The sequence below is a fragment of the Mustela nigripes genome, chromosome 3 (assembly GCF_022355385.1).
Source record: "Mustela nigripes isolate SB6536 chromosome 3, MUSNIG.SB6536, whole genome shotgun sequence".
Lineage (NCBI taxonomy): Eukaryota > Metazoa > Chordata > Mammalia > Carnivora > Mustelidae > Mustela > Mustela nigripes.
Window position 1 is genome coordinate 9,490,423 of NC_081559.1, and position 12,998 is coordinate 9,503,420.

A 12,998-nucleotide genomic window follows, 5' to 3' on the forward strand; every position below is an offset into this window, starting at 1 on the left:
GTGTGTGTGAGTGTGAGTGTGAGTGTGTGTGAGTGTGAGTGTGAGTGTGTGTGAGTGTGAGTGTGAGTGTGTGGGTGTGTTTTATACCAGCTGGCCAAGCTGCTCATCTCAGCCCGTGCCAACTGCCCACTGAATCTCTGCACATTCTGGTAAAATAAAGTGCTTTGTCTTCTTCGGCTCATCTGGGGAAGCCTGTTGCAGGCTCTCCTGGGACCCTTTGGGGTTTTTGCCCTCCAGTGCTTCTGCAGTGATTCCAGCAGAGGACCAGTTGGGTGAGGGCCTGGCAGTGTGGAGAAGGTCAGATACAGGAGGCGGCCGCGGTGGGAAGCCTCAGGCTGGAGGAACAGCGAGCGGGCCACGGCGCGCCTCCCCCGGGGAGCTTTCCGAAGCAGAAAAGGCTTTGAGGGTGCGTGGGAAAGGGCGCTGAAGAAGAATTCACAGACCTCACGACCCCTCCACCGTGACCCCACCCAAGGAGAAAACTTTTTAAAAAGTTGTTCCTCCTCTCCCTGTCTCTAGAGGAAGGTATTTTATAAAACGAGATTTGTGCAGTAATGCATTTAGATGTCTGTGCACCGTCTGGTTTTGTCCGTCTATTCCTCGTGACAGGCTGACTTCTGACGGTATTCTGGAAGAGGATGGAAGCGAGACAAAACCAAACACACATTGTGTGCCCCGTGCTCTAGCTGTCAGGCATCACACAGCCCAGAACAAAGCAACCGATTCAGCCCCGCTTCCGCTGACTTGCTTCTCACAGTGACACAGGCGCGGGTCACAGGTCCCCTCCGCGGCTGGCCTGCGCTGGTCGGGAAGTCCCGAGGGACACACCCACTCGCCGGACCCCACACCCCGCGGGGGCTCGTTAGGGCCTTGGCACAGCCCTCCGTGTAAGATGGCTAATGAGACGCTCCCAGCCGCGGAGCGGGAGAGCTTCTCCCCGGGCTCTCTAACAGCTTCTGAGGCTTTGCGAACAAAAGGCCTCCGGAGCCTCCGGCTGGCAACTGCTGGGGCTAATTTTATTTTCACCGGGCGAGGCCCAAGGCCGGCAGGCCTGAAAGGGATTTTGAAAGGAGTATTTTTCGTTCTTCCTTCAGCAGTTAGTCACGAACCAAAATTTGAAATGGCTCCAACTTAGACTTTCTGGAAGGAAGAGAAGGAGAAAGAGAAGAAAGGGAACTACAGAAGCGTACACCGACCTCCAAGCCGGTGGCCCTGGGCGCTGTGACAGCCCTCCGGAGCCGTGGGGCGGGGAAGGGACCGCAGAGAGCCAGCTCCGGCAGGGGCGGGGACTGTGGAGTCACTTCGTACACCCTATGTCTTACTAAATTTTCACAGCAGTAAAGGAGGGCATATTTCTATTTGCCTTTCAGGAAAATGTGGCTCCATAAGCTCCCTCACTTCTCCAGATCACCCACTCCTAAGTTGAGGACATAACATTAAAACCCTGGGCTTATCCGCTCTTCTTACTAGATTTTGGTGCGTCCATAAAAGTTTATAATAACCCCCAATACTAAGGAATATCTATTGAGCACAGCTGTGGGCTCTGTGTTATGGGCCATAATTTCTGGGTGTTCCAGTGGCCTAGATCCTTAGTCTTGGTTTCTAGTTAAAAGAACCTATTGGACCATGATTCTTTTTTTTTTTTTTTTAAAGATTTTATTTGTTTATTTGGCAGAGATCACAAGTAGGCAGAGAGGCAGGCAGAGAGAGAGGGGGAAGCAGCCTCCCCACTGAGCAGAGAGCCGGATGTGGGGCTCGATCCTAGGACCCTGAGATCATGACCTGAGCCATAGGCAGAGGTTTAATCCACTGAGCCACCCAGGTGCCCCTGGACCATGATTCTTGATAATTTTAGATAATTACCCAAAACCTTTAGTTCTTTTTTTTTTTATTCCATTTAACATATGTTGTATTATTTGTTTCAGGGGTACAGGTCTGTGATTCATCAGTCTTACACAATTCATAACCCTCACCATAGCACATACCCCCCGCATGTCCATCCCAAAGTCTTTAGTTCTGTTAGTTAAGGTATCCCTGGTTAACTGATAGCTGACTTTCTTTTTTTTAAATTTTTTTTTTTTAAAAAAGTCTTTATTTAAATTCTACTTAGTTAAACATATACTCTAATATCGGCTTCAGGAGTAGAATTTTGTGATTTATCACTTACATATAACACCCAGTGCTCATAACAAGTGCCTCCTTTTTTAAAAATTTTTTAAAAGATTTTATTTATTTGACAGAGATCACAGGTAGGCAAGAGGCAAACAGAGAGAGAGAGAGAGAGGAGGAAGCAAGTTCCCTGCTGAGCTAAGAGCCCGATGCGGGACTCGATCCCAGGACCCTGAGATCATGACCTGAGCCAAAGGCAGAGGCTTAACCCACTGAGCCACCCAGGTGCCCCAACAAGTGCCTCCTTAATACTCATCACCCATTTAGACCATTCCTGCCCTCCTCTCCTCCAACAACCCTCAGTTTGCTCTCTGTAGTTGAGTGTCTCATGGGGCACCTGGGTGGCTCAGCTCGTTAAGCGTCTGCCTTCTGCTCAGGTCATGATCCCAGGTTCCTGGGACTGAGCCCCATGTCTGGTTCTTTGATCAGTGGGGAGTCTGCCTCTCCCTCTCTCTCAGCATCCCCAATCCCTGCTCATGCTCTCTCTCTCTCAAATAAACAAATAAAATCTTTTTTAAAAAGTCTCTTAAAGGGGCATCTGGGTGGCTCAGTGGGTTAAAGCCTCTGCCTTCGGCTCAGGTCATGATCCCAGGGTGCTGGGATGGAGCCCCGCATCGGGCTCTCGGGAGCCTGCTTCCTCCTCTCTCTCTGCCTGCCTCTCTGCCTACTTGTGATCTCTCTTTGTCAAATAAATAAACAAAATCTTAAAAAAAAAAAAACTGTCTTATGATTTGCCTCCCCCCACTTTTTTACTTCTTACCCTATGGTTCATCTGTTTCGTTTCTTCCACTTATGAGTGAAATCATATGGCATTTGTCTTTCCCTGACTTATTTTTCTTAGCATAATACACTCTAGCTCCATCGGATAGTGTTGCAAAAGGAAAGATTTCATTCTTTTTGATGGGTAAGTAATATTTAATTGTGTGTATGCATGTGTATATATACACAAACATACATACATCTTTATTCATTCATCAGTTGATGGACTTTTCGGCTTTTTCTTTAATTTGGCTATTGTTGATAGTGCTGCTATAAACATTGGGGTGCATGTGTCCCTTCAAACAGTATTTTGAATTCTTTGGGAAATACCTAGTAGTGCAATTGCGGGATCGTAGTATAGTTCTATTTTTAACTTTTTGTGGAAACTCCATACTGAATGATGGTCTTTTTTTTTTATTATTTTTAAAGGATTCTATTTAATATTTGACAGAGAGAGACACAGTGAGGAAAGGAACACAAGAAAGGGGAGTGGGAGAGGGAGAAGCAGGCTACCTGCCGAGCAGGGAACCTGACATGGGGCTGTATCCCAGGACCCTAGGATCATGACCCGAGTCGAAGGCAGACGCTTAATGACTGAGCCACCCAGGCGACCCCGGAATGGTAGTCTGATTTAATGATAGTAAGGTATATTGAGATCTCATCTTATTTGCTTTTTTTTTCTTTCCTCTAACCTCAATGAGGTAATTAATTACCCTGGTTTTCATAGCCTTCATCCTTCCTAACTTATTTTTCAAATCTCCTAACCATGAATTTTTCTTTTCTTTTACCACCAATCTCTTTTTCAAAATAGTTTCTCTAGAAAGAAATTTTTGGAAAGATTTGTTTGTTTTTGTGCTAGACATGAATGATTACATGTTCCATTGCAACTAAGAGGAAGGCTAGGGGAAGTTGAAAGATAAAAGGGGGCAGAAATAAGTAGCGTCAATATCATTTTTGAACCAAAGGTTATTTTCTATACAAATTATAGAGTCAGATATAGACTAGAATACATGGTAGATAGTGTCCAAATTTGAGACAGTGTGTAAGTTTGGATAGTAACTGTCAAATGCAATTATAATCCTCCTAAATGGGCTGTTATAACACATCTTATTTGGAAAATCCTAGTCAATCATACAGTTTTGTCTATTCCTGACAGTTACATCCCAACAGCAAACATTCCACTATAATTCTACCACATATGATGGTTAAGCTTGCATCTGTCTATCTATCATCTATCTATCTATCTGCTATCTATCATCACAATCTCTTTATTATGATTCACAGCGGGAATCTGTGCCCAGCCTCTGGGAGCATCTTCAGGAGAGAAGGCAGAGCCCTGGGGAGGAGTATGCAGCTGTGGTGTGGGAAAACAGGGCTTGAAGATGTTCCCCTCAGCTTACTGTCAAGTTACCTTCTACAGAAAAGAACATAGGAAAGGCACAAGGGACCAGAGGACATTGGATCCTCCAGGTTCTTAGTGTTCCCAGAGCCCCGCTCACAAGCCTGTGCTTGGCTGGGAGACAGGTCATAGGCCATCTCTTCAAGGAGGCTGAGCTTGAAGACCTTTGTTTCACAGGGATGTGGAAAGGGCTTGCTGTGTACACCTTGCTGTTCTCATTTATGGTCACGACAACCCGTGCTATACAAACTGGAACATGATTGGGCTTCTTAGTCACTGGCCCTGACCAGATGTGACACACTGTCCAAAATCTGGGTCATCAGGACCTGTGGCTCAGAGGGAAGAAGGTTTTCCTTAGTGCTTTTTGGGTCTAGTGGAAATTCGGTCACCTCTTTATTTTCTTTCCTTTCAAGGTTGCCAAAAGCAGTGGCAACAGGAAAGCATGATGGTTAAACTTTTAAATTAGAGCTACATGGCTGTGTCATAATTGCAATCTAATTCCTAATGATTAATACCTGTCCTTTTAGCCACAGATCTTGAAAGACAAAAACATTTCCACCAGCTCTGACACAGATCAAATTCTTTAGTTATGAATATATAATAATATATAACTTACCTTTAGATGTTTCCCAGCATACAAAAGAATCAATTAAAGACAAGCCTTGCTTATAATAAAATGTAGTTAATTCCAGCCAATCAGCATCAAGCGTACTAATGACAGATCCTTTTCTTGTTACTTTCATTGACAGGACGCCTTCCTGATAGGTCCAACAGGTTGATTCATCATCAAAAACATTGAATACTATATACAATTTGTTATCTGGGGATAGATGTTCAGAAAGAAGAAAAAATATTTATTCATTTATTAAAAAGTTTCCTAAAATTTTCTTTTATTACTCATGTATTTCAAGCAAACAGATAAGTATAGAGAATTAATAAAATTACGTACCACTCAGCTTTATTAAATGTTAACCTTATGCCATGTTTCCTTTAGACTTTTTTCCAGGAAATGAGAAATGGATGTAGTTGAGGCTCACTTTGTTATCTTCCCTAATCCAATTCTCCAGAAGGAGCTACTATAATGATTGGGTGTTTATTATTCTCATTCAAACTTTTACTCTCTTAATGCACATTTATGTACCTATTAATATATATCATGTTTTGCAGTTTAAAAAAACATTTAAAGCAGTATGATATTGTATATATGCATCTATTAATGGTCTTTTTTTTTTTTTAAAGCTTGTTTGTCAGTCAGGGATTTTATTTTTATTTTTTTAATTTTTTAAAAGATTTTATTTATTTACTTGACACACAGAAAGAGATCACAAGTAGGCAGAGAGGCAGACAGAGAGAAAGGGGGGGAAGCAGCTGAGCAGAGAGCTGGATGCGGGGCTCGATCCCAGGACCCTGAGATCATGACCTGAGCTGAGGGCAGAGGCTTAACCCTCTGAGCTACCCACTCACCCTATAAACTGATTTTTTAAAAAAGATTTTATTTATTTATTTGTCAGAGAGAAAAGTCACAAGTAGGCAGAGAGGCAGACGGGAAGGAGGGGAAAGTGAGCTCCCTGCTGAGCAGAGAGCCCGATGTGGGGCTCGATCCCAGGACCCCGAGATCATGACCTGAGCCGAAGGCAGAGGCTTAACCAACTGAGCCACGCAGGCAGCCCTAGAAATTGATTTTTTAGAAAGATTTTATATATTATTTGAGAGAGAGAGAGCAAAGTCTTGTGGGGGGAGAGAAGAGAGAGAGGGAGAAGCAGACTCCCCACTGAGTAGGGATCCCAAGGAGGGGAGATGGGGGGAGGGGGCCTCCATCCCAGGAACCCAGATCATGACCTGAGCCAAAGGCAGACACTTAATCAATTGAGCCACCCAGATGCCACTATAAATTGATTTTTTTAATGCTTGAAGTGGAATTAATACATATAGACCTTATTCATTTAGTTAAACTGCAGTTTATTATTCTCGTTGATGTATTGTTTCCAAAATTTTGTTATCGTAAACATTATGCATGCCTCTCATGTAGGAGTGACTCTAGAATACTTATTTAGACACTGAACTGCTGGGTCATACCTTCTAGTTTTCCATAAGCTGACAAATTCTTTTTTTTTTTTTTTTTTTAAAGATTTTATTTATTTATTTGGCAGACAGAGATCACAAGTAGGCAGAGAGGCAGGCAGAGAGAGAGAGAAAGAAGCAGGCTCCCCACTGAGTAGAGAGCCTGATGCGGGGCTCGATCCCAGGACCCTGAGATCGTGACCTGAGCCGAAGGCAGAGGCTTAACCCATTGTGCCACCCAGGCGCCCTATAAATTGACATATTCTTAACTTGGGGGGTGGTCTATGGACCCACCTATATGGTTATGTTTTGGAAGACCAATGCCACTTGTATTGCAAAAGTACTTGGAGGTATGTATGTCATGTGCATTTTTTTACGTGCATTAAAAAAAAACATTAAATTAAATTAAATTAAATTAAATTAAATTAAATTAATTAATTAGTTTAGAGAGTGCTCAAGTAGGGGAAGGGGCAGGGGGAGAGAAAGAGAGAGAGAAACTCCAGCAGACTCCACTCAGAGTGTGGAGCCAGATTCAAGACTCGATCTCATGACCATGAGATCATGACCTGAGCCCAAAGCAAGAGTCAGATGCCCAGTGAACTGAGCCACTCAGGTGTACCCATGTACATTTTTCTGGACTGAGTCTCCATGGGCTTCAGCAGATTCTCCAAGAGGCCTTTTGTGTGTGTCTCCCTCAAACTCATGTTGCCACCATCCTACCCTGCACACAAAGTTAAGAAATACTGCCATAGACAAATTATTAAGAAGTATATGATTTAAACTATTTAGAAAGTGGAGCCTAGGGACTCCTGGTTGGCTCAGTTGATTAAGCATCTGACTCTTGATTTCAGCTCAGGTAGTGATCTCAGAGTTGTGAGACCAAGCCCTGGGTTGGGCTCTGCACTGGGCATAGAGCCTGCTTAAGATTTCCTCTCTGTTCCTCCACGCACCCTCTAAAAATTTAAAAAAAAATTAAAAAAAGAAAGTAGAAACCAGGGGCGCCTGGGTGGCTCATTGGGTTAAGCCTCTGTCGTCTTCGGCTCAGGTTATGATCCCAGGGTCCTGGGATAGAGCCCCACATCGGGCTCTCTGCTCAGCAGGAACCTGCTTCCTCCTTTCTCTCTCTGCCTGCCTCTCTGCCTACTGTGATCTCTGTCCGTCTGTCAAATAAATAAAATCTTAAAAAAAAGGAAAGTAGAAACTAAAGATGGACAATTTAATCAAATTGGTAGCATATTGGATTTAGAACTTAAAAGGACTGGAATAAACACCTGATGTTGTCGAAGTTAGGATGGGAACCAGCAGGACTTTAAAGGTAGCGTTGTATGGAAGATAGAAAATAGGTCTCTGACCATAGCTCCAACAACTCTTTTGTTCCTAAAATGTTTACACTGCAGGAAAATCGGGATGGTTGTTAGCTAGGGAGCTGGGGAGAAAAATGGGAGGGTGGTGGTGGTGAGGAGAGGTGAGATGAATTAGAAAATGCTTCTGGTTCATTCTTAAAAAGATGGTGCTGATCATGGTCAAGTGGGTCTCTGCCATCCTCAGAATGTTGAGTACATCTCACTACAACCTGGAAGGCCGGTGTATGTGTGCGCGCTGTGTTACACCAGAGTGTGCAGTTTCAGCCCTGGCACAGATCAAAGGATCAGTCAACAACAGTTAACTTAATACAGAACTGATTCTGCGGCAGGCATTGGACTAAGTGTCTTATCTTTAGCAACTTCTCACAACAACCCCCTTTCTATGAAGAAATTGAGGCAGTCTGACTCCAGAGCTCTTAATTCTAAGGTATGTATCGTCTTTGACTTTCTCTAGTAGTGCCTTTTAAAGCATGCCTGCGAAGGTAGCAGAAAACTCTGAGCAGGCCAAAATACATGAAAAAGAAGTCTCAGTTTTTTGGAAGACTTGCCAGTTGGCAAAGTAGAAGAAGACTAATGTTTAAGGTTATTTTAGGATGCAGGCACTATTGTTATATTAATCGTTTCATCATGAATTGCATTTTCTTATTCTAATTGATGATCAAAGAAAGCCAATTAACTTCAAAGGCAAAAACTATCCATGAAATGGGAAAAGCCAAAACTAAAATTCTCACACACTGTTTTTAAAAACAAACATAAGTCAGAACAGCTTTCTATATTTATAGAATCACTTTCTGTATACACACACAGCCTCCATTTTATACAGGAGTTGGTGAATGACTAAATGGAAACCAATTTTCAAAACAAAACTTCCTTATGTGGATGGCATTGTATGACCATGCCACGGACAGCTGTTTGAAAAACTGCTCTATCTTATTTTTGGCTATAATAATTTCAAAAAATTTCAAGACAAGTTTATATTAGTTTATTCAGTGTTTATAATCTTTAGAAATTTACTTTGCCTCACATTTCTAAAAAACTTGAAAAATGTATTTTTGCCAAATTTAAACTATTGCACTATTTCTACTTCTCTTGTCTATTACCTTCTCCCCTTCTGGATTTAGAGTAACTGGGGCTGCCATCTCGGTCCATTTGACACTGTCCACTTTCATGATGAAGTTCTTCCTCAATTCCACTCTCAGATGACTGCCCACTCAATGTTCCTTCATTCCAACTTTTACAGTTTTCCTCTGAAGTGTGTCTCACAGACAGTGTTGATTCTGTATCTCCATCATGGTTGGTTCCGTTGCAGAATTTAAGTGGTGGGTAAGGCTGTGATAGGAATCCAACAAATTTCATTCCTCTCTTAGCAGCTATATTAATCTGAAAAGAGATTATAGAACAAAATGTAAAATTCATTTACATTGATAACTTCATCAGTTAGCCTATAGGCTTATTAAGGAAATCCATAAAAAGAAGTAAATTGATCACTAAGCAAAGACCCATTCATACACAGAGTAATAACCTCCAATAAAGCACTCCTCCTAAGACTACGTCACACTATTACTGTGACTTCTTCAAACAGAACTTCAAACAGATACGCTTTAGAAATTATGAGAACAGGAATCATGTTTTTCTTTAAAAGTTTGCTTTGAGAAGAACTAATAATTCTATAACATGATTTTTGCAGACTTGTTAACAATGGTTTCTCTCATTGAGGCAATATTAAAAACTATTCCAAGAAATCTAAAAACAACACAATCCTAATTAATAAAGAAGAAACATTAATTTCACTTGATCTTAGCCAAAAGGCCGAGAAGCAATGAGAAGAAAGATTAATTTAAAAGCAAAAACATACAGCATTGTTTTCTTGATGCAGGTAAAGAAAAATGTTACAAGTCTAATTCTTTTTTTTTTTTTAAAGATTTTATCCATTTATTTGACAGAGAGAGAGGGAGAGATCACAAGCAGGCAGAGAGGCAGGCAGAGAGAGAGGGGCGGAAGCAGGCTCCCCGCCGAGCAGGGAGCCCGATGTGGGGCTCAATCCTAGGACCCTGAGATCACGACCCAAGCCGAAGGCAGAGGCTTAACCCACTGAGCCACCCAGGCGCCCCTACAAGTCTAATTCTTGACAAATGTGTTGCATATAATGCGTAGGCCTGATTCGCTCTCAGGAAGCTTTCATGTATGCTTATATCTTGATGCTGTTTCTATCGGGCCAAATGCACATGATTAGATTCAATCATGTAAGTTAAAGAATAAGATTCAGGAGCACATAATATAATGAGGTGAAATAATGTGAGACCTTGAGAGTGATGATTTTCTGCTAGGCACCTTTCCCTTACTCTGCTTTTGCTTCATTTCTTTGTTCTTTTTGTATCTGTGTTTTTCTCCTTTGTTAAACTGACAATTCTTTTGAGGGCTAGGACTGTATATACATATATATATTATATGTGTGTGTGTGTGTGTGTATTAATCATTTCTGTATTGTGCTGTTTTGTACCTGTGGGTGCTCTATAAGTACTTGTTAAATAAGTAAAAATGAAGAAATAACATTTTTTATTTGGTCACTGTTTCAAACATTTAAATTAAATGATTTCTTTAAAGACTTATTTATCTGCTAGAGAGAGAGAGAGAGAGAGAGAGAGCATGTGTGGGGAGGGGCAGAGGGAGAGGGAGAGAGAATCATGCAGCAGACTCCTTGCTGAGTGAGGAGCCTGGTGTGGGGCTTGATCTCATGACCCTGAGATTACGACCTGAGCCAAAACCAAGCGTCAGAGACTTAACCTACTGAGTCACTCAAGCACCCCTAAATTACATATTTGAAATGTTACCTGGGAGGGGAAAAGACTTATGGTGCGTGTTGCAAATGCAAACACCTATGGTCAGAAATGAAATAAATGAAAAGGGCCAGGAACGGTTGGGGCAAAACCAGACAGCAATGCCCACAAAGGTCACTCAGCTCCAGCCAAAAAAGAGAATTCTGAGCAGGACAGAGGTGTGGGTGTGTGGAGCTGGGACAGAGGTCGACACTGACCCAGTATCATTTACTCTTACAAACGAACATACTGAGGTTGTAACAATGCATGAAGCCTTAAAACTAACCACAAACTGTCCTTCGTATCAGATGTCCTGGGGGAGGAAAGAGAAGGGGTAAGGAGTCATGGTTGTGCAGGTGGGAAAGGGTACATTTATTGTTAGTTCTTTCTCTAGGTCTTATTAGTTCATTTGGGTGAAAAAGTGCAGAAGGCTTTTTCTATTTTCTATTACTAGAAAGTTTTATCTGGAAAAGTCTGGTAACAAATAGAATATTAATGTTTTTTTTGCCCATTTTTTTAAGTTGGAAGATTGATATTTTTTAAAATGTTATTTTTATTTTAAAATCCTAGGAAAAACATTCATAAACCCAATTTTAAAAATAGAGTAAATATTGATATAATGATAAAATGACTTAAAATCTAGCTATTTAACGATAAACTCTTTTTGTAAGACAGCTGTTCCAAAATAACTTTTGGCATCATCTACTGCTCCTGTCCACACATGGGGCAAATGTTCAAAGAGCTCATGTGCTAGGTTTCCTGAAGCTTTTCTCTTCATGAAATAACCCCATTACTCTAATTGCTGGAATAACAGTTACTTTCCTGTTTAAATAGATCTTTAACTGTGTCCAGGAAGTTAAATGCAAAACAAGGGCTCTGATGGTGATCTATCAAGACTAAATTAGTAGTAACATTTTTGTTTCAAAAGAAATTTTTTGGAGTGGATTTATTCCCAGAAAAACAAATCGAAATTTCCCAGAATAGTAGTAGTAAACAGTATGTGTAGGTTGTTTATAAAAATCTAGTCTCAAGGACTGTTCCTGAAAACATTACTGAATGGTGACATTATACCTAAAAGGGAACATCATTAGTAGCTATAACTGGCCATGCACGAAACTACAGACACACATGGCCATTTAAAACTTGGCGACAATAATAGAAACAGTGAACAATTTTCACAGTTGCTTACTTGAAATGCCTTAGGTTTTTGGCTGTATTCCTTTAAAAAAAAGCTAAAACCTTACAAATACATCAATGCAACTAAGAACAAATGTTCACTTAAAATCCCATCAATTTAGAATATTCATGAGTGTATAATTTTTCTGGGTTTAATTAATATGTATATATAGTGTTCAGTTTTTCATTTGAATTTCAATTAAGTTATACTGTGTAGACTTTTCTAGGTCAACAGTCAATATAGTTGTTTAATCTCCATAAACTGTTACATTGTATGGATGTACCATTGCCGCCACCTTGGTTTTCTGATTATTGAGAATCTGGCCCCTTATTCACTGATTATTAAACTATCTTCCTATAAAAATCATTTCCCCCTTTTCATTCTTTTTAAAAAGAGATTTATTTATTTATTTTAGAGGGAGCGTGCACACGCATGAGCGGGGACAGGGGGCGGGACGAGGGAGAGTCAGAGAGAGATGGAGAGAAGCGGACTCCCTGCTAGGAAGGGAGCCCCACTTAGGGCTCCATCCCAAGACCCTGAGATCATGACCTGAGCTAAAATCAAGAGTTGGACACAACTGACTGAACCGCCCAGGCATCCAAGTCTTTCCGTTTTTTAGTTAATTTCTTGGATAGATTCTAATAGAAGAGGTAAAATGGGATTTATGATTTTTATCACCAGACTGATATTCAGAAATATGGTACTAATCCATTACAATGCCAGTTGCAATATACAAATGCTTTCTTAAAGCTCTTTCAACACTAGATTTAATATCTTCAATTTAATTTTTCAGTTAATGTTGGTGAGGTATTAATACTGTTTTACTTAAAAAAATTATTAGTTAGGTTGACCCTTTTTCCAAGTGTCTTCCGTGTTTGCTTTTGTATTTTGCTGTCCATGGATTCTGTCTGTCCATTCAAGACTGGGTATTACTTTCATGTATTTGGATTTGTTTCCTGTAAATTCTAAATGGAGCTCCCATAGGACACATTTGTTGGGAATTCCTCCCCACCATTCTTTTTTTAAAGCTTAATTTTCCTAGTATATAAGTTATATTTATGTACTCAAACTCCTCAACCTATTCATAATTGAGTATGTCTACTCAGTATACTCTTTCATTTTCTTTTGGACTTTTTTTAGGTAAAAAAGTTACCCCTTTATCTCATTTAAAATGTGTGGAGTCTATTTTTCTACAGAACAATTATCCATTTTCCGAGCAACACTTACTAAATGATGGTTGTGCCCCATTTTAT

At 40.8% G+C, this 12,998-nt stretch overlaps 1 protein-coding gene across 2 annotated transcripts in view; it reads right to left on the reverse strand.

Annotated features, from left to right (window-relative positions):
- The window catches only part of RFTN2 (raftlin family member 2), a 69,952-nt gene that overhangs the window by 34,727 nt on the left and 22,227 nt on the right, over positions 1–12,998 (reverse strand). For both annotated transcript variants that reach the window (XM_059393134.1, XM_059393133.1), the window contains 2 exons: positions 8,853–9,132; positions 4,944–5,147 (listed from right to left, as the gene is read on the reverse strand). In XM_059393134.1, coding sequence (XP_059249117.1) covers positions 4,944–5,147; positions 8,853–9,132 — 484 coding nt within the window. The remainder of the gene's footprint in view (positions 1–4,943; positions 5,148–8,852; positions 9,133–12,998) is intronic.